This window comes from Dermacentor andersoni, chromosome 2, assembly GCF_023375885.2.
Source record: "Dermacentor andersoni chromosome 2, qqDerAnde1_hic_scaffold, whole genome shotgun sequence".
NCBI classification, from domain to species: domain Eukaryota; kingdom Metazoa; phylum Arthropoda; class Arachnida; order Ixodida; family Ixodidae; genus Dermacentor; species Dermacentor andersoni.
In genome coordinates this window covers 241,677,002-241,704,209 of record NC_092815.1, presented here as the reverse complement: position 1 = coordinate 241,704,209, position 27,208 = coordinate 241,677,002, and the positions used below count along the sequence as shown (strand labels likewise).

The 27,208-nt window shown below is 45.4% G+C and overlaps 1 protein-coding gene across 3 annotated transcripts in view; it reads left to right on the top strand.

Annotated features, from left to right (window-relative positions):
- Window positions 1-21,649, top strand: part of LOC126539883 (protein-lysine N-trimethyltransferase SMYD5-like) — an 80,506-nt gene extending 58,857 nt beyond the window's left edge. For all 3 annotated transcript variants that reach the window (XM_055075679.2, XM_050186696.3, XM_055075678.2), the window contains exon 10: window positions 21,466-21,649. In XM_055075679.2, the coding sequence (XP_054931654.1) occupies window positions 21,466-21,580 (115 nt within the window). In that variant the 3' untranslated portion in view covers window positions 21,581-21,649. The remainder of the gene's footprint in view (window positions 1-21,465) is intronic.
- The last annotated feature ends 5,559 nt before the right edge of the window (window positions 21,650-27,208 follow it).

The window sequence follows — 27,208 nt, the reverse complement described above, 5'->3', positions numbered from 1 at the left end:
CGGCAAACTGCCTTAAAATATTTAGACTTGAGGGAAAGCTTCGTTAACAAACGTTAGCACGGCACTCAGCACTCGAATATAATTATAACCCTAATAATAATTGTAAATATTCATCTCATCTATGGGATCTAATGCGCGCGCTGTTGCTTTGTCTCTGCGTGTAGTAGTTGAGAGAGCCAGTTTAAGGGAGGCGAAGAAGGAAGAAAAGGAAAGTCTCTGAAGCAAAATTTCAGCGCCGTTGTTTTAAAGCGCACCCGTGGTAGAGAAACGGAAGGCGATATAAGCTTACGTGGCCATGGTACGCACCCGACAAACTGCCTTAAAATATTTAGACTTGAGGGAAAGCATCGTTAACAAACGTTAGCACGGCACTCAGCACTCGACTATAATTATAACCTTAATAATAATTGTAAATATTCATCTCATCTATGGGATCTAATGCGCGCGCTGTTGCTTTTTCTCTGCGTGTAGTAGTTGAGAGAGCCAGTTTAAGGGAGGCGAAGAAGGAAGGAAAGTCTCTGAAACAAAATTGCAGCGCCGTGGTTTTAAAGCGCACCCGTGATAGAGAAACGGAAGGCGATATAAGCGTACGTGGCCATGGTACGCACCCGACAAACTGACTTAAAATATTTAGACTTGAGGGAAAGCTTCGTTAACCAACTATAACACGGCAATCAGAACTCGAATACGACGAGAGAAATTATTGAGACGTGGAAAATTTCCTTGAAATAAATATGGTTTGCGAGACAGATGCTTGTAAGTATTGAACCTCTTAGAAGATGAGGGGAAATTTGCGTTCACGGAGAGGGCATCGTCCGTACGAGACCGCCACCAGGCACCCTACTGAGACGTGGAGAGGTTTGCGGCCGGAACAAAGCCTCCCGTCCCCGCCGGCCAAGAGGGGGAAACGCGCTTTCCGATCGCTCAAGATTGTGCGGACATAGTATAACTCTAGCGTCTAGGAGAAGCTTAACCAGGTGCAATGGCGGCACGCATAGTGTGGGAAGCTAGCCGCCAGAATAACAATCTCAAGGACTGCTGCTGACGATGGCGAAATACCTTCGTGTAATTATAATAACCCTAATAGGACTACTTTCGAAAGAAAAAAAAGGAAACGGCCCAGAGGGCTATACTACGAGAGCTATGACTGATAGTTTTCTATATATATATATATATATATTCATCTCATCTATGGGATCGCATGCGCGCGCTGTTGCTTTGTCTCTGCGTGTAGTAGTTAAGAGAGCCAGTTTAAGGCCGGAGAAGAAGGAAGGAAGGAAAGGAAAGTCTCTGAAGCAAAATTTCAGCGCCGTCGTTTTAAAGCGCACCCGTGGTAGAGAAACGGAAGGCGATATAAGCGTACCTGGCCATGGTACGCACCCGACAAACTGCCTTAAAATATTTAGACTTGAGGGAAAGCATCGTTAACAAACGTTAGCACGGCACTCAGCACTCGAATATAATTATAACCCTAATAATAATTGTAAATATTCATCTCATCTATGGGATCTAATGCGCGCGCTGTTGCTTTTTCTCTGCGTGTAGTAGTTGAGTGAGCCAGTTTAAGGGAGGCGAAGAAGGAAGGAAAGTCTCTGAAACAAAATTGCAGCGCCGTGGTTTTAAAGCGCACCCGTGATAGAGAAACGGAAGGCGATATAAGCGTACGTGGCCATGGTACGCACCCGACAAACTGACTTAAAATATTTAGACTTGAGGGAAAGCTTCGTTAACCAACTATAACACGGCAATCAGAACTCGAATACGACGAGAGAAATTATTGAGACGTGGAAAATTTCCTTGAAATAAATATGGTTTGCGAGACAGATGCTTGTAAGTATTGAACCTCTTAGAAGATGAGGGGAAATTTGCGTTCACGGAGAGGGCATCGTCCGTACGAGACCGCCACCAGGCACCCTACTGAGACGTGGAGAGGTTTGCGGCCGGAACAAAGCCTCCCGTCCCCGCCGGCCAAGAGGGGGAAACGCGCTTTCCGATCGCTCAAGATTGTGCGGACATAGTATAACTCTAGCGTCTAGGAGAAGCTTAACCAGGTGCAATGGCGGCACGCATAGTGTGGGAAGCTAGCCGCCAGAATAACAATCTCAAGGACTGCTGCTGACGATGGCGAAATACCTTCGTGTAATTATAATAACCCTAATAGGACTACTTTCGAAAGAAAAAAAAGGAAACGGCCCAGAGGGCTATACTACGAGAGCTATGACTGATAGTTTTCTATATATATATATATATATATTCATCTCATCTATGGGATCGCATGCGCGCGCTGTTGCTTTGTCTCTGCGTGTAGTAGTTAAGAGAGCCAGTTTAAGGCCGGAGAAGAAGGAAGGAAGGAAAGGAAAGTCTCTGAAGCAAAATTTCAGCGCCGTCGTTTTAAAGCGCACCCGTGGTAGAGAAACGGAAGGCGATATAAGCGTACCTGGCCATGGTACGCACCCGACAAACTGCCTTAAAATATTTAGACTTGAGGGAAAGCATCGTTAACAAACGTTAGCACGGCACTCAGCACTCGAATATAATTATAACCCTAATAATAATTGTAAATATTCATCTCATCTATGGGATCTAATGCGCGCGCTGTTGCTTTTTCTCTGCGTGTAGTAGTTGAGTGAGCCAGTTTAAGGGAGGCGAAGAAGGAAGGAAAGGAAAGTCTCTGAAACAAAATTGCAGCGCCGTGGTTTTAAAGTGCACCCGTGGTAGAGAAACGGAAGGCGATATAAGCGTACGTGGCCATGGTACGCACCCGACAAACTGCCTTAAAATATTTAGACTTGAGGGAAAGTTTCGTTAACAAACTATAACACGGCAATCAGAACTCGAATACGACGAGAGAAATTATTGAGACGTGGAAAATTTCCTTGAAATAAATATGGTTTGCGAGACAAATGCTTGTAAGTATAGAACCTCTTAAAAGATGAGGGGAAATTTGCGCTCACCGAGAGGGCATCGTCCGTACGAGACCACCACCAGGCACCTTACTGAGACGTCGAGAGCTTTGCGGCCGGAACAAAGCCTCCCGTCCCCGCCGGCCAAGAGGGGGAAACGCGCTTTCCGATCGCTCAAGGTTGCGCGGACATAGTATAACTCTAGCGTCTAGGAGAACCTTAACCAGGTGCAATGGCGGCACGCATAGTGTGGGAAGCTAGCCGCCAGAATAACAATCTCAAGGACTGCTGCTGACGAGGGCGAAATACCTTCGTGTAATTATAATAACCCTAATAGGACTACTTTCGAAAGAAAAAAAAGGCAACGGCCCAGAGGGCTATACTACGAGAGCTATGACTGATAGTTTTCTCTCTCTCTCTCTCTCTCTCTCTCTATATATATATATATATATATATATATATATATATATTCATCTCATCTATGGGATCGCATGCGCGCGCTGTGGCTTTGTCTCTGCGTGTAGTAGATAAGAGAGCCAGTTTAAGGCCGGAGAAGAAGGAAGGAAGGAAAGGAAAGTCTGAAGCAAAATTTCAGCGCCGTGGTTTTAAAGCGCACCCGTGGTAGAGAAACGGAAGGCGATATCAGCGTGCGTAGCCATGATACGCACACGGCAAACTGCCTTAAAATATTTAGACTTGAGGGAAAGCTTCGTTAACAAACGTTAGCACGGCAATCAGCACTCGAATATAATTATAACCCTAATAATAATTGTAAATATTCATCTCATCTATGGGATCTAATGCGCGCGCTGTTGCTTTGTCTCTGCGTGTAGTAGTTGAAAAAGCCAGTTTAAGGGAGGCGAAGTAGGAAGGAAAGGAAAGTCTCTGAAACAAAATTGCAGCGCCGTGGTTTTAAAGCGCACCCGTGGTAGAGAAACGGAAGGCGATATAAGCGTACGTGGCCATGGTACGCACCCGACAAACTGACTTAAAATATTTAGACTTGAGGGAAAGCTTCGTTAACCAACTATAACACGGCAATCAGAACTCGAATACGACGAGAGAAATTATTGAGACGTGGAAAATTTCCTTGAAATAAATATGGTTTGCGAGACAGATACTTGTAAGTATTGAACCTCTTAAAAGATGAGGGGAAATTTGCGCTCACGGAGAGGGCATCGTCCGTACGAGACCACCACCAGGCACCTTACTGAGACGTGGAGAGCTTTGCGGCCGGAACAAAGCCTCCCGTGCCCGCCGGCCAAGAGGGGGAAACGCGCTTTCCGATCGCTCAAGGTTGCGCGGACATAGTATAACTCTAGCGTCTAGGAGAAGCTTAACCAGGTGCAATGGCGGCACGCATAGTGTGGGAAGCTAGCCGCCAGAATAACAATCTCAAGGACTGCTGCTGACGAGGGCGAAATACCTTCGTGTAATTATAATAACCCTAATAGGACTACTTTCGAAAGAAAAAAAAGGCAACGGCCCAGAGGGCTATACTACGAGAGCTATGACTGATAGTTTTCTCTCTCTCTCTCTCTCTATATATATATATATATATATATTCATCTCATCTATGGGATCGCATGCGTGCGCTGTTGCTTTGTCTCTGCGTGTAGTAGTTAAGAGAGCCAGTTTAAGGCCGGAGAAGAAGGAAGGAAGGAAAGGAAAGTCTGAAGCAAAATTTCAGCGCCGTGGTTTTAAAGCGCACCCGTGGTAGAGAAACGGAAGGCGATATCAGCGTGCGTAGCCATGATACGCACACGGCAAACTGCCTTAAAATATTTAGACTTGAGGGAAAGCTTCGTTAACAAACGTTAGCACGGCACTCAGCACTCGAATATAATTATAACCCTAATAATAATTGTAAATATTCATCTCATCTATGGGATCTAATACGCGCGCTGTTGCTTTGTCCCTGCGTGTAGTAGTTGAGAAAGCCAGTTTAAGGGAGGCGAAGAAGGAAGGAAAGGAAAGTCTCTGAAGCAAAATTTCAGCGCCGTCGTTTTAAAGCGCACCCGTGGTAGAGAAACGGAAGGCGATATCAGCGTACGTGGCCATGGTACGCACCCGACAAACTGCCTTAAAATATTTAGACTTGAGGGAAAACTTCGTTAACAAACGTTAGCACGGCACTCAGCACTCGAATATAATTGTAACCCTAATAATAATTGTAAATATTCATATCATCTATGGGATCTAATGCGCGCGCTGTTGCTTTTTCTCTGCGTGTAGTAGTTGAGAGAGCCAGTTTAAGGGAGGCGAAGAAGGAAGGAAAGGAAAGTCTCTGAAACAAAATTGCAGCGCCGTGGTTTTAAAGCGCACTCGTGGTAGAGAAGCGGAAGGCGATATAAGCGTACGTGGCCATGGTACGCACCCGACAAACTGCCTTAAAATATTTAGACTTGAGGGAAAGCTTCGTTAACAAACTATAACACGGCAATCAGAACTCGAATACGACGAAAGAAATTATTGAGACGTGGAAAATTTCCTTGAAATAAATATGGTTTGCGAGACAAATGCTTGTAAGTATTGAGCCTCTTAAAAGATGAGGGGAAATTTGCGCTCACCGAGAGGGCATCGTCCGTACGAGACCACCACCAGGCACCTTACTGAGACGTGGAGAGCTTTGCGGCCGGAACAAAGCCTCCCGTCCCCGCCGGCCAAGAGGGGGAAACGCGCTTTCCGATCGCTCAAGGTTGCGCGGACATAGTATAACTCTAGCGTCTAGGAGAAGCTTAACCAGGTGCAATGGCGGCACGCATAGTGTGGGAAGCTAGCCGCCAGAATAAAAATCTCAAGGACTGCTGCTGACGAGGGCGAAATACCTTCGTGTAATTATAATAACCCTAATAGGACTACTTTCGAAAGAAAAAAAAAGGAAACGGCCCAGAGGGCTATACTACGAGACTATGACTGATAGTTTTGTATATATATATATATATATTCATCTCATCTATGGGATCGCATGCGCGCGCTGTTGCTTTGTCTCTGGGTGTAGTAGTTAAGAGAGCCAGTTTAAGGCCGGAGAAGAAGGAAGGAAAGGAAAGTCTCTGGAGCAAAATTTCAGCGCCGTGGTTTTAAAGCGCACCCGTGGTAGAGAAACGGAAGGCGATAAAGCGTGTGTAGCCATGATACGCACACGGCAAACTGCCTTAAAATATTTAGACTTGAGGGAAAGCTTCGTTAACAAACGTTAGCACGGCACTCAGCACTCGAATATAATTATAACCCTAATAATAATTGTAAATATTCATCTCATCTATGGGATCTAATGCGCGCGCTGTTGCTTTGTCTCTGCGTGTAGTAGTTGAGAGAGCCAGTTTAAGGGAGGCGAAGAAGGAAGAAAAGGAAAGTCTCTGAAGCAAAATTTCAGCGCCGTTGTTTTAAAGCGCACCCGTGGTAGAGAAACGGAAGGCGATATAAGCTTACGTGGCCATGGTACGCACCCGACAAACTGCCTTAAAATATTTAGACTTGAGGGAAAGCATCGTTAACAAACGTTAGCACGGCACTCAGCACTCGACTATAATTATAACCTTAATAATAATTGTAAATATTCATCTCATCTATGGGATCTAATGCGCGCGCTGTTGCTTTTTCTCTGCGTGTAGTAGTTGAGAGAGCCAGTTTAAGGGAGGCGAAGAAGGAAGGAAAGTCTCTGAAACAAAATTGCAGCGCCGTGGTTTTAAAGCGCACCCGTGATAGAGAAACGGAAGGCGATATAAGCGTACGTGGCCATGGTACGCACCCGACAAACTGACTTAAAATATTTAGACTTGAGGGAAAGCTTCGTTAACCAACTATAACACGGCAATCAGAACTCGAATACGACGAGAGAAATTATTGAGACGTGGAAAATTTCCTTGAAATAAATATGGTTTGCGAGACAGATGCTTGTAAGTATTGAACCTCTTAGAAGATGAGGGGAAATTTGCGTTCACGGAGAGGGCATCGTCCGTACGAGACCGCCACCAGGCACCCTACTGAGACGTGGAGAGGTTTGCGGCCGGAACAAAGCCTCCCGTCCCCGCCGGCCAAGAGGGGGAAACGCGCTTTCCGATCGCTCAAGGTTGTGCGGACATAGTATAACTCTAGCGTCTAGGAGAAGCTTAACCAGGTGCAATGGCGGCACGCATAGTGTGGGAAGCTAGCCGCCAGAATAACAATCTCAAGGACTGCTGCTGACGAGGGCGAAATACCTTCGTGTAATTATAATAACCCTAATAGGACTACTTTCGAAAGAAAAAAAAGGCAACGGCCCAGAGGGCTATACTACGAGAGCTATGACTGATAGTTTTCTCTCTCTCTCTATATATATATATATATATATATATTCATCTCATCTATGGGATCGCATGCGTGCGCTGTTGCTTTGTCTCTGCGTGTAGTAGTTAAGAGAGCCAGTTTAAGGCCGGAGAAGAAGGAAGGAAGGAAAGGAAAGTCTGAAGCAAAATTTCAGCGCCGTGGTTTTAAAGCGCACCCGTGGTAGAGAAACGGAAGGCGATATCAGCGTGCGTAGCCATGATACGCACACGGCAAACTGCCTTAAAATATTTAGACTTGAGGGAAAGCTTCGTTAACAAACGTTAGCACGGCACTCAGCACTCGAATATAATTATAACCCTAATAATAATTGTAAATATTCATCTCATCTATGGGATCTAATACGCGCGCTGTTGCTTTGTCCCTGCGTGTAGTAGTTGAGAAAGCCAGTTTAAGGGAGGCGAAGAAGGAAGGAAAGGAAAGTCTCTGAAGCAAAATTTCAGCGCCGTCGTTTTAAAGCGCACCCGTGGTAGAGAAACGGAAGGCGATATCAGCGTACGTGGCCATGGTACGCACCCGACAAACTGCCTTAAAATATTTAGACTTGAGGGAAAACTTCGTTAACAAACGTTAGCACGGCACTCAGCACTCGAATATAATTGTAACCCTAATAATAATTGTAAATATTCATATCATCTATGGGATCTAATGCGCGCGCTGTTGCTTTTTCTCTGCGTGTAGTAGTTGAGAGAGCCAGTTTAAGGGAGGCGAAGAAGGAAGGAAAGGAAAGTCTCTGAAACAAAATTGCAGCGCCGTGGTTTTAAAGCGCACTCGTGGTAGAGAAGCGGAAGGCGATATAAGCGTACGTGGCCATGGTACGCACCCGACAAACTGCCTTAAAATATTTAGACTTGAGGGAAAGCTTCGTTAACAAACTATAACACGGCAATCAGAACTCGAATACGACGAAAGAAATTATTGAGACGTGGAAAATTTCCTTGAAATAAATATGGTTTGCGAGACAAATGCTTGTAAGTATTGAGCCTCTTAAAAGATGAGGGGAAATTTGCGCTCACCGAGAGGGCATCGTCCGTACGAGACCACCACCAGGCACCTTACTGAGACGTGGAGAGCTTTGCGGCCGGAACAAAGCCTCCCGTCCCCGCCGGCCAAGAGGGGGAAACGCGCTTTCCGATCGCTCAAGGTTGCGCGGACATAGTATAACTCTAGCGTCTAGGAGAAGCTTAACCAGGTGCAATTGCGGCACGCATAGTGTGGGAAGCTAGCCGCCAGAATAACAATCTCAAGGACTGCTGCTGACGAGGGCGAAATACCTTCGTGTAATTATAATAACCCTAATAGGACTACTTTCGAAAGAAAAAAAGGAAACGGCCCAGAGGGCTATACTACGAGAGCTATGACTGATAGTTTTCTATATATATATATATATATAAAATATATTCATCTCGTCTATGGGATCGCATGCGCGCGCTGTTGCTTTGTCCCTGCATGTAGTAGTTAAGAGAGCCAGTTTAAGGGCGGAGAAGAAGGAAGGAAAGGAAAGTCTCTGAAGCAAAATTTCAGCGCCGTGGTTTTAAAGCGCACCCGTGGTAGAGAAACGGAAGGCGATATAAGCGTGGGTGGCCATGATACGCACACGGCAAACTGCCTTAAAATATTTAGACTTGAGGGAAAGCTTCGTTAACAAACGTTAGCACGGCAATCAGCACTCGAATATAATTATAACCCTAATAATAATTGTAAATATTCATCTCATCTATGGGGTCTAATGCGCGCGCTGTTGCTTTGTCTCTGCGTGTAGTAGTTGAGAGAGCCAGTTTAAGGGAGGCAAAGAAGGAAGGAAAGGAAAGTCTCTGAAGCAAAATTGCAGCGCCGTGGTTTTAAAGCCCACCCGTGGTAGAGAAAGGAAGGCGATATAAGCGTACGTGGCCATGGTACGCACCCGACAAACTGCCTTAAAATATTTAGACTTGAGGGAAAGCTTCGTTAACAAACTATAACACCGCAATCAGAACTCGAATACGACGAGAGAAATTATTGAGACGTGGAAAATTTCCTTGAAATAAATATGGTTTGCGAGACAAATGCTTGTAAGTATTGAACCTCTTAAAAGATGAGGGGAAATTTGCGCTCACCGAGAGGGCATCGTCCGTACGAGACCACCACCAGGCACCTTACTGAGACGTGGAGAGCTTTGCGGCCGGAACAAAGCCTCCCGTCCCCGCCGGCCAAGAGGGGGAAACGCGCTTTCCGATCGCTCAAGGTTGCGCGGACATAGTATAACTCTAGCGTCTAGGAGAAGCTTAACCAGGTGCAATGGCGGCACGCATAGTGTGGGAAGCTAGCCGCCAGAATAACAATCTCAAGGACTGCTGCTGACGAGGGCGAAATACCTTCGTGTAATTATAATAACCCTAATAGGACTACTTTCGAAAGAAAAAAAAAGGAAACGGCCCAGAGGGCTATACTACGAGAGCTATGACTGATAGTTTTCTATATATATATATATATATATATATATATATATATATATATATATATATATATATATATATATATATATTCATCTCATCTATGGGATCGCATGCGCGCGCTGTTGCTTTGTCTCTGCGTGTAGTAGTTAAGAGAGCCAGTTTAAGGCCGGAGAAGAAGGAAGGAAAGGAAAGGCTCTGGAGCAAAATTTCAGCGCCGTCGTTTTAAAGCGCACCCGTGGTAGAGAAACGGAAGGCGATATAAGCGTACGTGGCCATGGTACGCACACGACAAACTGCCTTAAAATATTTAGACTTGAGGGAAAGCATCGTTAACAAACGTTAGCACGGCACTCAGCACTCGAATATAATTATAACCCTAATAATAATTGTAAATATTCATCTCATCTATGGGATCTAATGCGCGCGCTGTTGCTTTTTCTCTGCGTGTAGTAGTTGAGAGAGCCAGTTTAAGGGAGGCGAAGAAGGAAGGAAAGGAAAGGCTCTGAAACAAAATTGCAGCGCCGTGGTTTTAAAGTGCACCCGTGGTAGAGAAACGGAAGGCGATATAAGCGTACGTGGCCATGGTACGCACCCGACAAACTGCCTTAAAATATTTAGACTTGAGGGAAAGTTTCGTTAACAAACTATAACACGGCAATCAGAACTCGAATACGACGAGAGAAATTATTGAGACGTGGAAAATTTCCTTGAAATAAATATGGTTTGCGAGACAAATGCTTGTAAGTATTGAGCCTCTTAAAAGATGAGGGGAAATTTGCGCTCACCGAGAGGGCATCGTCCGTACGAGACCACCACCAGGCACCTTACTGAGACGTGGAGAGCTTTGCGGCCGGAACAAAGCCTCCCGTCCCGCCGGCCAAGAGGGGGAAACGCGCTTTCCGATCGCTCAAGGTTGCGCGGACATAGTATAACTCTAGCGTCTATGAGAAGCTTAACCAGGTGCAATGGCGGCACGCATAGTGTGGGAAGCTAGCCGCCAGAATAACAATCTCAAGGACTGCTGCTGACGAGGGCGAAATACCTTCGTGTAATTATAATAACCCTAATAGGACTACTTTCGAAAGAAAAAAAAAGGAAACGGCCCAGAGGGCTATACTACGAGAGCTATGACTGATAGTTTTGTATATATATATATATATATTCATCTCATCTATGGGATCGCATGCGCGCGCTGTTGCTTTGTCTCTGGGTGTAGTAGTTAAGAGAGCCAGTTTAAGGCCGGAGAAGAAGGAAGGAAAGGAAAGTCTCTGGAGCAAAATTTCAGCGCCGTGGTTTTAAAGCGCACCCGTGGTAGAGAAACGGAAGGCGACAAAGCGTGCGTAGCCATGATACGCACACGGCAAACTGCCTTAAAATATTTAGACTTGAGGGAAAGCTTCGTTAACAAACGATAGCACGGCAATCAGCACTCGAATATAATTATAACCGTAATAATAATTGTAAATATTCATCTCATCTATGGGATCTAATGCGCGCGCTGTTGCTTTTTCTCTCCGTGTAGTATTGAGAGAGCCAGTTTAAGGGAGGCGAAGAAGGAAGGAAAGGAAAGTCCCTGAAACAAAATTGCAGCGCCGTGGTTTTAAAGCGCACCCGTGATAGAGAAACGGAAGGCGATATAAGCGTACGTGGCCATGGTACACACCCGACAAACTGACTTAAAATATTTAGACTTGAGGGAAAGCTTCGTTAACCAACTACAACACGGCAATCAGAACTCGAATACGACGAGAGAAATTATTGAGACATGGAAAATTTCCTTGAAATAAATATGCTTTGCGAGACAGATGCTTGTAAGTATTGAACCTCTTAAAAGATGAGGGGAAATTTGCGCTCACCGAGAGGGCATCGTCCGTACGAGACCACCACCAGGCACCCTACTGAGACGTGGAGAGGTTTGCGGCCGGAACAAAGCCTCCCGTCCCCGCCGGCCAAGAGGGGGAAACGCGCTTTCCGATCGCTCAAGGTTGCGCGGACATAGTATAACTAGCGTCTAGGAGAAGCTTAACCAGGTGCAATGGCGGCACGCATAGTGTGGGAAGCTAGCCGCCAGAATAACAATCTCAAGGACTGCTGCTGACGAAGGCGAAATACCTTCGTGTAATTATAATAACCCTAATAGGACTACTTTCGAAAGAAAAAAAAGGAAACGGCCCAGAGGGCTATACTACGAGAGCTATGACTGATAGTTTTCTATATATATATATATATTCATCTCATCTATGGGATCGCATGCGCGCGCTGTTGCTTTGTCTCTGCGTACCCGCCGTGGTTGCTCAGTGGCTATGGTGTTGGGCTGCTGAGCACGAGGTCGCGGGATCGAATCCCGGCCTCGGCGGCCGCATTTCGATGGGGGCGAAATGCGAAAACACCCGTGTACTTAGATTTAGGTGCACGTTAAAGAACCCCAGGTGGTCGAAATTTCCGGAGTCCTCCACTACGGCGTGCCTCATAATCAGAAAGTGGTTTTGGCACGTAAAACCCCATAATTTAATTTTTAATTTTTTCTCTCTGCGTGTAGTAGTTAAGAGAGCCAGTTTAAGGCCGGGGAAGAAGGAAGGAAGGAAAGGAAAGTCTCTGAAGCAAAATTTCAGCGCCGTGGTTTTAAAGCGCACCCGTGGTAGAGAAACGGAAGGCGATATAAGCGTGTGTAGCCATGATACGCACACGGCAAACTGCCTTAAAATATTTAGACTTGAGGGAAAGCTTCGTTAACAAACGTTAGCACGGCACTCAGCACTCGAATATAATTATAACCCTAATAATAATTGTAAATATTCATCTCATCTATGGGATCTAATGCGCGCGCTGTTGCTTTTTCTCTGCGTGTAGTATTGAGAGAGCCAGTTTAAGGGAGGCGAAGAAGGAAGGAAAGGAAAGTCTCTGAAACAAAATTGCAGCGCCGTGGTTTTAAAGCGCACTCGTGGTAGAGAAACGGAAGGCGATATAAGCGTACGTGGCCATGGTACGCACCCGACAAACTGCCTTAAAATATTTAGACTTGAGGGAAAGCATCGTTAACAAACGTTAGCACGGCACTCAGCACTCGACTATAATTATAACCTTAATAATAATTGTAAATATTCATCTCATCTATGGGATCTAATGCGCGCGCTGTTGCTTTTTCTCTGCGTGTAGTAGTTGAGAGAGCCAGTTTAAGGGAGGCGAAGAAGGAAGGAAAGTCTCTGAAACAAAATTGCAGCGCCGTGGTTTTAAAGCGCACCCGTGATAGAGAAACGGAAGGCGATATAAGCGTACGTGGCCATGGTACGCACCCGACAAACTGACTTAAAATATTTAGACTTGAGGGAAAGCTTCGTTAACCAACTATAACACGGCAATCAGAACTCGAATACGACGAGAGAAATTATTGAGACGTGGAAAATTTCCTTGAAATAAATATGGTTTGCGAGACAGATGCTTGTAAGTATTGAACCTCTTAGAAGATGAGGGGAAATTTGCGTTCACGGAGAGGGCATCGTCCGTACGAGACCGCCACCAGGCACCCTACTGAGACGTGGAGAGGTTTGCGGCCGGAACAAAGCCTCCCGTCCCCGCCGGCCAAGAGGGGGAAACGCGCTTTCCCATCGCTCAAGGTTGTGCGGACATAGTATAACTCTAGCGTCTAGGAGAAGCTTAACCAGGTGCAATGGCGGCACGCATAGTGTGGGAAGGTAGCCGCCAGAATAACAATCTCAAGGACTGCTGCTGACGAGGGCGAAATACCTTCGTGTAATTATAATAACCCTAATAGGACTACTTTCGAAAGAAAAAAAAGGAAACGGCCCAGAGGGCTATACTACGAGAGCTATGACTGATAGTTTTCTATATATATATATATATATTCATCTCATCTATGGGATCGCATGCGCGCGCTGTTGCTTTGTCTCTGCGTGTAGTAGTTAAGAGAGCCAGTTTTAAGGCCGGAGAAGAAGGAAGGAAGGAAAGGAAAGTCTCTGAAGCAAAATTTCAGCGCCGTCGTTTTAAAGCGCACCCGTGGTAGAGAAACGGAAGGCGATATAAGCGTACCTGGCCATGGTACGCACCCGACAAACTGCCTTAAAATATTTAGACTAGAGGGAAAGCATCGTTAACACACGTTAGCACGGCACTCAGCACTCGAATATAATTATAACCCTAATAATAATTGTAAATATTCATCTCATCTATGGGATCTAATGCGCGCGCTGTTGCTTTTTCTCTGCGTGTAGTAGTTGAGAGAGCCAGTTTAAGGGAGGCGAAGAAGGAAGGAAAGGAAAGTCTCTGAAACAAAATTGCAGGGCCGTGGTTTTAAAGTGCACCCGTGGTAGAGAAACGGAAGGCGATATAAGCGTACGTGGCCATGGTACGCACCCGACAAACTGCCTTAAAATATTTAGACTTGAGGGAAAGTTTCGTTAACAAACTATAACACGGCAATCAGAACTCGAATACGACGAGAGAAATTATTGAGACGTGGAAAATTTCCTTGAAATAAATATGGTTTGCGAGACAAATGCTTGTAAGTATAGAACCTCTTAAAAGATGAGGGGAAATTTGCGCTCACCGAGAGGGCATCGTCCGTACGAGACCACCACCAGGCACCTTACTGAGACGTGGAGAGCTTTGCGGCCGGAACAAAGCCTCCCGTCCCCGCCGGCCAAGAGGGGGAAACGCGCTTTCCGATCGCTCAAGGTTGCGCGGACATAGTATAACTCTAGCGTCTAGGAGAACCTTAACCAGGTGCAATGGCGGCACGCATAGTGTGGGAAGCTAGCCGCCAGAATAACAATCTCAAGGACTGCTGCTGACGAGGGCGAAATACCTTCGTGTAATTATAATAACCCTAATAGGACTACTTTCGAAAGAAAAAAAAGGCAACGGCCCAGAGGGCTATACTACGAGAGCTATGACTGATAGTTTTCTCTCTCTCTATATATATATAAATATATATATATATATATATATATATTCATCTCATCTATGGGATCGCATGCGCGCGCTGTGGCTTTGTCTCTGCGTGTAGTAGATAAGAGAGCCAGTTTAAGGCCGGAGAAGAAGGAAGGAAGGAAAGGAAAGTCTGAAGCAAAATTTCAGCGCCGTGGTTTTAAAGCGCACCCGTGGTAGAGAAACGGAAGGCGATATCAGCGTGCGTAGCCATGATACGTACACGGCAAACTGCCTTAAAATATTTAGACTTGAGGGAAAGCTTCGTTAACAAACGTTAGCACGGCAATCAGCACTCGAATATAATTATAACCCTAATAATAATTGTAAATATTCATCTCATCTATGGGATCTAATGCGCGCGCTGTTGCTTTGTCTCTGCGTGTAGTAGTTGAAAAAGCCAGTTTAAGGGAGGCGAAGAAGGAAGGAAAGGAAAGATCTGAAGCAAAATTTCAGCGCCGTCGTTTTAAAGCGCACCCGTGGTAGAGAAACGGAAGGCGATATCAGCGTACGTGGCCATGGTACGCACCCGACAAACTGCCTTAAAATATTTAGACTTGAGGGAAAACTTCGTTAACAAACGTTAGCACGGCACTCAGCACTCGAATATAATTGTAACTCTAATAATAATTGTAAATATTCATATCATCTATGGGATCTAATGCGCGCGCTGTTGCTTTTTCTCTGCGTGTAGTAGTTGAGAGAGCCAGTTCAAGGGAGGCGAAGAAGGAAGGAAAGGAAAGTCTCTGAAACAAAATTGCAGCACCGTGGTTTTAAAGCGCACCCGTGGTAGAGAAGCGGAAGGCGATATAAGCGTACGTGGCCATGGTACGCACCCGACAAACTGCCTTAAAATATTTAGACTTGAGGGAAAGCTTCGTTAACAAACTATAACACGGCAATCAGAACTCGAATACGACGAGAGAAATTATTGAGACGTGGAAAATTTCCTTGAAATAAATATGGTTTGCGAGACAAATGCTTGTAAGTATTGAGCCTCTTAAAAGATGAGGGGAAATTTGCGCTCACCGAGAGGGCATCGTCCGTACGAGACCACCACCAGGCACCTTACTGAGACGTGGAGAGCTTTGCGGCCGGAACAAAGCCTCCCGTCCCCGCCGGCCAAGAGGGGGAAACGCGCTTTCCGATCGCTCAAGGTTGCGCGGACATAGTATAACTCTAGCGTCTAGGAGAAGCTTAACCAGGTGCAATGGCGGCACGCATAGTGTGGGAAGCTAGCCGCCAGAATAACAATCTCAAGGACTGCTGCTGACGAGGGCGAAATACCTTCGTGTAATTATAATAACCCTAATAGGACTACTTTCGAAAGAAAAAAAAAGGAAACGGCCCAGAGGGCTATACTACGAGAGCTATGACTGATAGTTTTGTATATATATATATATATATTCATCTCATCTATGGGATCGCATGCGCGCGCTGTTGCTTTGTCTCTGCGTGTAGTAGTTAAGAGAGCCAGTTTAAGGCCGGAGAAGAAGGAAGGAAAGGAAAGTCTCTGGAGCAAAATTTCAGCGCCGTGGTTTTAAAGCGCACCCGTGGTAGAGAAACGGAAGGCGATATAAGCGTGCGTAGCCATGATACGCACACGGCAAACTGCCTTACAATATTTAGACTTGAGGGAAAGCTTCGTTAACAAACGATAGCACGGCAATCAGCACTCGAATATAATTATAACCCTAATAATAATTGTAAATATTCATCTCATCTATGGGATCTAATGCGCGCGCTGTTGCTTTTTCTCTGCGTGTAGCATTGAGAGAGCCAGTTTAAGGGAGGCGAAGAAGGAAGGAAAGGAAAGTCTCTGAAACAAAATTGCAGCGCCGTGGTTTTAAAGCGCACCCGTGGTAGAGAAACGGAAGGCGATATAAGCGTACGTGGCCATGGTACGCACCCGACAAACTGACTTAAAATATTTAGACTTGAGGGAAAGCTTCGTTAACCAACTATAACACGGCAATCAGAACTCGAATACGACGAGAGAAATTATTGAGACGTGGAAAATTTCCTTGAAATAAATATGGTTTGCGAGACAGATACTTGTAAGTATTGAACCTCTTAAAAGATGAGGGGAAATTTGCGCTCACGGAGAGGGCATCGTCCGTACGAGACCACCACCAGGCACCTTACTGAGACGTGGAGAGCTTTGCGGCCGGAACAAAGCCTCCCGTGCCCGCCGGCCAAGAGGGGGAAACGCGCTTTCCGATCGCTCAAGGTTGCGCGGACATAGTATAACTCTAGCGTCTAGGAGAAGCTTAACCAGGTGCAATGGCGGCACGCATAGTGTGGGAAGCTAGCCGCCAGAATAACAATCTCAAGGACTGCTGCTGACGAGGGCGAAATACCTTCGTGTAATTATAATAACCCTAATAGGACTACTTTCGAAAGAAAAAAAAGGCAACGGCCCAGAGGGCTATACTACGAGAGCTATGACTGATAGTTTTCTCTCTCTCTCTCTATATATATATATATATATATATATATATATTCATCTCATCTATGGGATCGCATGCGTGCGCTGTTGCTTTGTCTCTGCGTGTAGTAGTTAAGAGAGCCAGTTTAAGGCCGGAGAAGAAGGAAGGAAGGAAAGGAAAGTCTGAAGCAAAATTTCAGCGCCGTGGTTTTAAAGCGCACCCGTGGTAGAGAAACGGAAGGCGATATCAGCGTGCGTAGCCATGATACGCACACGGCAAACTGCCTTAAAATATTTAGACTTGAGGGAAAGCTTCGTTAACAAACGTTAGCACGGCACTCAGCACTCGAATATAATTATAACCCTAATAATAATTGTAAATATTCATCTCATCTATGGGATCTAATACGCGCGCTGTTGCTTTGTCCCTGCGTGTAGTAGTTGAGAAAGCCAGTTTAAGGGAGGCGAAGAAGGAAGGAAAGGAAAGTCTCTGAAGCAAAATTTCAGCGCCGTCGTTTTAAAGCGCACCCGTGGTAGAGAAACGGAAGGCGATATCAGCGTACGTGGCCATGGTACGCACCCGACAAACTGCCTTAAAATATTTAGACTTGAGGGAAAACTTCGTTAACAAACGTTAGCACGGCACTCAGCACTCGAATATAATTGTAACCCTAATAATAATTGTAAATATTCATATCATCTATGGGATCTAATGCGCGCGCTGTTGCTTTTTCTCTGCGTGTAGTAGTTGAGAGAGCCAGTTTAAGGGAGGCGAAGAAGGAAGGAAAGGAAAGTCTCTGAAACAAAATTGCAGCGCCGTGGTTTTAAAGCGCACTCGTGGTAGAGAAGCGGAAGGCGATATAAGCGTACGTGGCCATGGTACGCACCCGACAAACTGCCTTAAAATATTTAGACTTGAGGGAAAGCTTCGTTAACAAACTATAACACGGCAATCAGAACTCGAATACGACGAAAGAAATTATTGAGACGTGGAAAATTTCCTTGAAATAAATATGGTTTGCGAGACAAATGCTTGTAAGTATTGAGCCTCTTAAAAGATGAGGGGAAATTTGCGCTCACCGAGAGGGCATCGTCCGTACGAGACCACCACCAGGCACCTTACTGAGACGTGGAGAGCTTTGCGGCCGGAACAAAGCCTCCCGTCCCCGCCGGCCAAGAGGGGGAAACGCGCTTTCCGATCGCTCAAGGTTGCGCGGACATAGTATAACTCTAGCGTCTAGGAGAAGCTTAACCAGGTGCAATGGCGGCACGCATAGTGTGGGAAGCTAGCCGCCAGAATAACAATCTCAAGGACTGCTGCTGACGAGGGCGAAATACCTTCGTGTAATTATAATAACCCTAATAGGACTACTTTCGAAAGAAAAAAAGGAAACGGCCCAGAGGGCTATACTACGAGAGCTATGACTGATAGTTTTCTATATATATATATATATAAAATATATTCATCTCGTCTATGGGATCGCATGCGCGCGCTGTTGCTTTGTCCCTGCATGTAGTAGTTAAGAGAGCCAGTTTAAGGGCGGAGAAGAAGGAAGGAAAGGAAAGTCTCTGAAGCAAAATTTCAGCGCCGTGGTTTTAAAGCGCACCCGTGGTAGAGAAACGGAAGGCGATATAAGCGTGGGTGGCCATGATACGCACACGGCAAACTGCCTTAAAATATTTAGACTTGAGGGAAAGCTTCGTTAACAAACGTTAGCACGGCAATCAGCACTCGAATATAATTATAACCCTAATAATAATTGTAAATATTCATATCATCTATGGGGTCTAATGCGCGCGCTGTTGCTTTGTCTCTGCGTGTAGTAGTTGAGAGAGCCAGTTTAAGGGAGGCGAAGAAGGAAGGAAAGGAAAGTCTCTGAAGCAAAATTGCAGCGCCGTGGTTTTAAAGCCCACCCGTGGTAGAGAAAGGAAGGCGATATAAGCGTACGTGGCCATGGTACGCACCCGACAAACTGCCTTAAAATATTTAGACTTGAGGGAAAGCTTCGTTAACAAACTATAACACCGCAATCAGAACTCGAATACGACGAGAGAAATTATTGAGACGTGGAAAATTTCCTTGAAATAAATATGGTTTGCGAGACAAATGCTTGTAAGTATTGAACCTCTTAAAAGATGAGGGGAAATTTGCGCTCACCGAGAGGGCATCGTCCGTACGAGACCACCACCAGGCACCTTACTCCCACCAGGCACCTTACTAATAGTCTTACTAATAGTCTTTTTAAATAATTGTATACCAAACTCTAGGGTTTGCTTAGATTCGAGGATTTAAAGAAACTTGCCAGTTTGTAATTGATTACGATAAATATGGTGCATAGGCAGCACTATCTAGAAAAGTCAGTATCACAGCCGCTGTTAGCCGTGCCACTAGCCAGTGAAGTACACGATCGTCATTGCTATCTTGACCTGTGTCGTATCAGCGTGCCGCATCTCTGCATGTGCGACATGGCCCATAATGTGGTGGTGTTGTAATAGCACTAGGCAGACGATGCCACTACAGTACAACTTTCAAACAAAAAGTTGTGTTAGCCGCGGAGGCATCGTCAAGCATTCAAGCCAGGTGGGACTTCGGTATCGATGAGAAAAACGTCCGTCATTGGAGGGGGCAAGGGGGATGCCTTTTGCGTGTGCCACAACGAGGCGATGACAGTGATAAGGAAAATAAGTGCACGATAACAGAGAGGAGCTGTTCACCGAGATCAAGCCTCGTTTCGATGCGTGCGAGTTGTGCTGCACTGTCTGAGCTTGCGGACGCGAGCTTGCATGTGTCCGCAAGTGCGTGTGTGGTCTGGGCTAGCAGCGATGATAACGTAGAGAGAGCTCAGCCTGTTCATATTAAATAAATGCTGTTTTCATTTTGTAAGCGCTGTCCTCACTTTTTTTTTTGTTCGGCCTACATTCGAGATTTGTTTTTTATTATTTCTGGCTTCGGACTTTGGGGTTGGCTTAGAATTGGGGCCGGCCTGGACTTGAGTAAATGCGGTATTCTGTAACGATGCTGCATTCGTCGAGCTTAGATTTTATGTAGTATTATCTGAGGGTACATGGATTGCTTAGATGTTGTGATTATTCTGCTTTCATGACTGCCATCTAAAGGCATCATATTACAAGAGCGCAAATCCACCTCAGTGCTACACAGTGCTCCTGCAAAGCTTGGTTCTCTGCGCTGGTCAAAAGCAGGCTCCTCTTTTGAATGTCTGTTCATCAGCTTGAGTGCTTCGCTCTAGGAACAGTCAGCTTTGGCATCACATAGAGGACATAAAAGAATACTAAATACACTTCTGCCCAAATTAAGAAGGGGTTTGCCATGAGAGTAGTCTATTGTATTTGAACTAGCCACGGGAGCAGTTTATGAGATAGTAGTAGTAAAAGGTTTGCCGGATTCATACAAAAAGCAAAGCATTGACATCGGTAGCAAGGTTTAACATTGCGCTTGAACTTCTCAGACAGTGAACTTCTAGACTCAGCTGCTGCTCGGCACAAGCTTAGTGGGCACACTAAATGCCTTAACATCCATGCAATAGAGACGATAGTGGTAAAAATCGGTGCAGTTATGGCTGACAAATATCGAATTTTGTGTGTTTAAGCACCAGAAGCTTGTTCTGATTTATTTTGAGCACTAGTAAAATAGATAGAAGCATGGGCATCCATGCAGAATGTTTTTTTACTAGTAAGTGCTTGCTCAGTGTCTGATATCCCAGGCACCAGTGCAATGAGCATTGGAGACTAGCTCGATGGTAATCAGCAGGCTGTTTTTGTCTATATTATTGGCACAACAGCCAGCCACACCGCAACAATTTTCACTTCTATTTGGTATTGCTGTTGTTGTCCGTGCAGCATGGCAGGATGGTAGTACATCAGCAGCACCAAATGTCCCAATGACTGAGTGTACTGTTCGCGACAGCCATTTTTTTTTCCTCCATGGCAACAGCATCCTGTCGGCATCTGCGTCATGCTCACATAGATTGAGTCCGGTAACACAGGTCAAGCATGGTCATGTTTGGCAGCTCCTGGAAAGACTTGGAAGTAATAGTAAATTGGGGTCCATATTAGCTGACTCATGGGCTTTGTGAGGAGCTCAGTTTAGCTGAGCGGTATGTATTTAAACTATGTGCCTATATGCCACGGTTGCTGCCAGTAAACAAGCTTCAAGCTGACAATTTTTGTAGCCCATTTTGGAATATAATTAGAGCGTATAGAAAAATTTTTCGCTTAGGTCAATTTGTTTCCATACTTTTCACTGAAATGTAGAACTCCACTAGTATGTCAGTCAGCCATGTGATGGCCAGTTTAAATCATATTGAAGAAATTTAATTATTTTTCAATATTTCAAACACAGCAGCAATTTTCTGAAGAAGTTCTCCTAATGTTTTGAATTCACTGCTTACTTGTATTCTTCTTTTTGCAGAGAAAACCACTTGCTCACGTGCTGCTGCAAGAGGTGTTGTGAAGAAGCTGATCAGCCAGATGTGACAAGTGATGAAGAAATGGATGATGAAAGTGATGAAGACAATGGCACCTGAGGGATGTAAATAACCTCAGACATTCTTGGGACACTATCTACTGTGCAGAATATATTACTTGTATATGTATCTGTTTGTTGTGGTTTTGCATCAAAGATGATGCCTGCTCATCATTTTTACTTGCAGTAGTTGATTTCAAGGATGTCGTGTTTATCTACTTATACATAATACAGCCGTGTACAAAGTTATAGTAGGAGTGAAAAAGGTAGAGATTGGTAAATTGGCTAACTACAAGGCAAACACAAGCAGACAACTGAAGCAGGTAACGTAAAGAAGCAAACACAAGCACAGAAAGAAATCTTACAGGTAATGCAAATTATCTGTATTTGAAAAATATTCTCCAATGATGGCTAAAAGCTGATTTATGGGCATGGTATAAACAGTACCTGACAATAAATTCTAGTATTCTCTTGTACAATGGAAGAAGAAAGCTATTTTAACGTGTTAGTAGTATGAGCAAAATAAGCATTAGGTTCAAAGCGTGAGAACTAAAGTGCAACTTTCTTTGACAGGTGTGATGTGACTGAATTATGGAAACAGTATTAAATATATTTTTAATAATTTCTGCATTATCAAGTTATGCAAACATTGCTGAACAAATTTACTTTTTTTCAACACACGTTTATGAAGACAAGCATTATGTGGCAAATCATACATGCATAAGAATGACAGTACAGTAGAACCTCATTCATAAGTTTTGAAAAGAAAGCACGAAAAAAAACATACAAACAAGGAAGACATACGATCTGAAGTCGCTAAAAATTTGGCAGACTCAACTGTAGTTGACATCTATGTAGTGCGAAATGATATGCAAATCATTGCGGCACGTGATGACGTGGGGCCCGAGTGGCTCAAGACGCATGTTGTCGTTTTTGCAGTTTTGGCAAGCTTACGCTTGCGTTCCTCAGATTCGGCCTGGGTCAGCAGCTTCTTAAAGCAGGAAATTTTGGCGGGAAGTCTTGATGTAACCATAAGGTGCGAATCGTTGTGGCAGGAGATGCCAATGCACGTCCATCTGGTGAGGCCCAAGTGACTTGAGGTGCACATTGCAGTTTTCCTATTGTGCAGTGTTTGCAATCGGCAATGAGAAACCGAAATGAAATCGAGCTGGTGGGTGATGCTGGAATACGATGCCCATGGTGCTGCCAGAGTGAAACATGACACTGACTTTGTGCCGCTGAGTGCTGCTGAGTTGGACCATTCCCATTCCAGGAATGGTCCAACTCTCACCGTTTTGAGGAGTTAGAAGGAGTGGAACTTAGGGGCATTTCCCCTGTGAAATGAAGGGCTCCACTCCGCATCTGGACAATGTTTTCTTGGACAGTGTTCTGCAAACTTTTCCAATATGTGACCCCTCTTAGTAGTACAAACCTTCCATGACCCACTCACCTTTATAAGCCTTCTGAAAATTTACTTTGTTCGATGACGTGGATACATGTACGTTTTAATTTATTTAGAAGACATTAACGGCAGCAGAGAGAGCTACCAAAAATGATTGTTAGTGTTTTTTAACAAGGACTGATTTAATCATGTATTTTAATGATAAGGATGCAGTTTAGCCCTTGAGGCCTGGTTTTTAAGTACTATAGCATTGCTTCGGTTACCTCCGAGGCAACATTTCATCCTCTCACAGCCATAAACGAAAGAGCCCGAAGAGGGAACTTGTGTCTACCTTCATCGTTGTTTTCAGTGCACTGTTGTTATTAGCCAAAAATCAATACCATCATGCCCAGTTTTTTATTCTCTTCAGATAGTACGAAGCTTCGTGTGAGAAGTTGGTAAAAGGCATTGACGTCATTGGTGATAGTGATAGCGGGACCCTTCATGACCCACACAAGAAAGGCTTGTGGCCCGATCGGCAGTATATATTGAAGTTGGCCTATATTTGGGTCTAATATGTCAAAATTTGTTCAAAGGGAAGTTGTTACATTTCCTGTTTGCCAACGTTGCTTTAAATACCTGTAATGGGGCCGTGCGACGCTACAAGCATTTCTGTTGCTTACTTTGCACCCGCTTTGTGCTATCGCTGTGAAGGCTACCTAGTTCGTCTTTTTATTGGCAAGATAGACTGAATTATTTTTTTTTAAAGTATGGCCAAGTTTAGTGTAAAACGGCGGTTTAAACAAAAGTTGTTTGACATTCGGCACACTGTGAATGCTCCGACTGAAAATCGCGTTGACTTGAATATATCGGCAAGTGTGACAAAGCCTAGCAGTTTGGAGGACAGCTGTGAGGTGCCACTGCAAGTTCATTTACTGCAAGGTAATGGGGTCAGTAATGTGAAGATCCTTTAATTTCTTTTTGTAAAACTGACCTGCCCGGAATGCAAGAACACCTCGCTTAGACTGCAGGGGCACTCGCAGCATGGAATATACTTTGCATATGTTCTACGTCATGCATGTGCATATGAACACTCATTTGAATTGTCTAAGGTGGCGGAAGTACAACTGAAAATAACCTGCAGCTGGTCTACGCAGTGTGTCAGCTAGGCAAGGGCCATTCTGTAGCTGTGATGCTGGCAAAAGCCATGACCATGCCGCTGCCGTTTTGGCATTCCAATTACGAAAAGATAGCATCAAAGCTCTGTAAAGCTGCGGAGAATGTTGCATTTAGATAAATTATACATGCCGCTGCTATTGTGTTGTGCAAAGTCCAGAGTGTGGTGTATTGGGTGATGTCACTTGGCAAAGGTGTGGACATTCTTCTTTGAATGGCTCTGTCTCCATGATATCCATTGATACAGTACTGGGAGAATCGTTGATGCAGAAGGAATGTCAAGCAAATGTAGGGCAAGTCAATTGAAAAGCAAGTTCAATTCCACAAGCACTGAATTTCTGTAATGGCAGGCAAACCATACCCAGTGCCAGCGAACTACACCAATAGTGCTGGCGGTGTGGATGCACATCACGGCAAGAAACACGGGGCTAGGATGGCGTTAACAGTATGCGAGTCTAAGCTGACCACGATTGCAAGGGCGCATAATAATCTCGACGTGGAGAAGCGGTGACAAGATGACGAGAGAAGTGGCGCCGGTCTCACCAAAGGTCGGGGTGTTGGACCGTTGGTAGGGCGACCAGAGCGCGACAGCTCTAGCTTGGAGAGCGAAGGCAGGCGGCTTGCCGGCGCAAGCAGATGGCGGCGGCTTTTTGGCCAGGCAGCTGGGCGTAGAACACGGGCCCATAGCCCGAATGCTCTCGTCCTGCCCACGGGCGCAGCAGCTCGATCGCCGGGCTTGGGCAGCAGGCGGCACGAGCAGATGGCGGCAGCGTTCTGGCCAGGCAGCTGGATGTAGAACTCGGGCCTGTAGCCTGACTGCTCTCGTCCTGCCCACAGGCACAGAAGCTTGATCGCCGGCCTCAGGCAACAGTTCACGATCGGATAGAGTGGCGACGCACAGGAACGGGTTAGCAGGAGGCCCCGGTTGGGTGAAGTCCTGGTGGCTCGGGTACTGAACCCGACAGCATGTCTTCAACTCCCGGTCCGGTGGCCAACCTTCTCCTGGCGTCACTTCCTGGAACTTTCCCTGCGTCTTCCCCCTTCTGCCATTCTGCCAGCTCACCTCACTTTTTCTCCCGCTCTGGCCGATTCGTCGTTTGCTCATTCGCTGCTTGAAGCTCCGTGGTCTTTTCTGATTGGATTGGCTTTCTCCCTTTTTGTTTCTTTTTTTGCGCTGCACGTTCACGTGCGGAACGCTCTTCGGCGTTGTCGTTTTCCATCCAGCACGGAATTCGCCTCGGCGCGCGCACTGCTTGTCATCTGCTTCTTGTCCTCTCCAACCACCGCACCGTGTCGCGCAATACACACATCACATAAGCCCCATTTTTTTACAGTTTTTCTGAGGGAAAACTGCCGCTAAGTGCTCGACAGACTATCAGAACACACTCCATTTGAATAATCATAATCAAGTCTTTATGTCACCATGTTTGAGGTCAGGAGTCCGACAAAAGCCATAAGTGAAGCATTACGGCTCCTTTAGGTGACCCGTTCCCACATCAACCGAACTAGACATCTATGTTCTTGGTCAGAGTACACTGGTTAGTCTGCGATTATATTGCTCCAGGAATTAATGTCTCTGTATCTACATAAAATCAGACCTCTAGTGTTGTCGACTGTAGGCTTGACCCAGACGTATTTAGATGAAGCTATAGTCGGGTCTCTGCATGGCATCGACCAAGTCACTGCTTGCGCTCTAAGGTACCCAACGTTGTGATGTGTTATTGCAGCATCACTGCGAATGGTTGAACCTCGCACGAGCACATGAGAACACACAGGAGATTCTGCGTCCTTAAAGCCATGAGTCGATTTGGCAGACAGAGATGAATCCTCCCAGGTGCACATAGTTTTACAAGCAGTTGCTTTTGTTGGATTCGAGGAATGCGGTAAAGGCACCTCAATACATTTTATGGAAACCAAACACGGTTCCTCAGAAGCTCTGGTATCTTCAGGTTTAGCTTTGCCATGGTGCAAATCATCCAACATATTATCTTTAGCTTCTAGGAGATGATACCTTCTAACTTTAGTTTCCTCAGCCAGGCTTATGCACGGTAGCTCGGAAGCATGTACGAACCAGTCATCGCCTGCGCTGGGCTCACGCAACAATGGTTGAGATGCGGAAGAAATAGGCTCCTTGCTTCGTGAGCAAACATATTCTTTGGGAGAAACAGTATCTTTGCCTATGATGGCATCATTATAAGTTGTCTTCGCATGAGACACTTTCTGCTCATTAAGGTTTGACGCTATGTCGGAGAGAGCTTTCGGGTCGCCTTTGCACTGCTGTGTTGTATCCCCAATGGAACTTGTCCCTTTGGAGCTAGCGTCCGTGAGTGATGGATATAGGCATTTGATGCGAAGGTGTACCTTGCGAAGCTCTTCTTCCAGACGCGCTTTGTCAGCAGCCTGTTCAGCCACTCGCTTCTCGCGCTTCATCTGAGCTTTCTCGCATATTATCGACCATCGCTCTTGAACCCACTTGTCCAAGTCTTCCCCATGCTAACCTAACCGCTGGGCCACGGTGACTAAGTCCGTCATTTGAAGGCGCAACTGAAGCGTTCGCTCCTACAGTTCTAATTGGCGTTGACTTGTCTCTCCACGATTGCCCTCAGCTTCTGCTACTTTTAGCCGTAACTGTAAATTCCTCTCTTCAAATGCAAGCTGCTCCTTCCTAGCCTCGCGTTCCGCCGCCCGCTCTTCTCGCACCCGCACCTCCTGCTCGTCCAACCATGCCTTTAACTCCGCTCCTACCAGCCCCATGTATTCAGCTAAAGCTAGCAGATCTTACGTGCTAGTCATGGTTCCGAGCCGTTAGAAATTTTAAAAAATCCAAACGAACGGTTTTGTCCTGTTGCGGATTCCAATTTGTGAAGCAGGTTCTTTTGTTTAAGGGTTCAGACTGTTCTCTGAGGCGGAGCCTCCGAGAAACCAATTTAGGACAAAGCTGTTGGTTTCAAAAACACACACAAACATTTAATAAAGCTAGAAAGAGGATAAAACATAAAATAAACATTCAAAGAGACATCACAGCAAGAAACACACCTAGGGCTAGGACGGCGTTAACAGTACGCAAGTCCGGGCTGACCACGATCAAAAGGGCGCATAATAGTCTCGACGTGGAGAAGCGGCGACAAGATA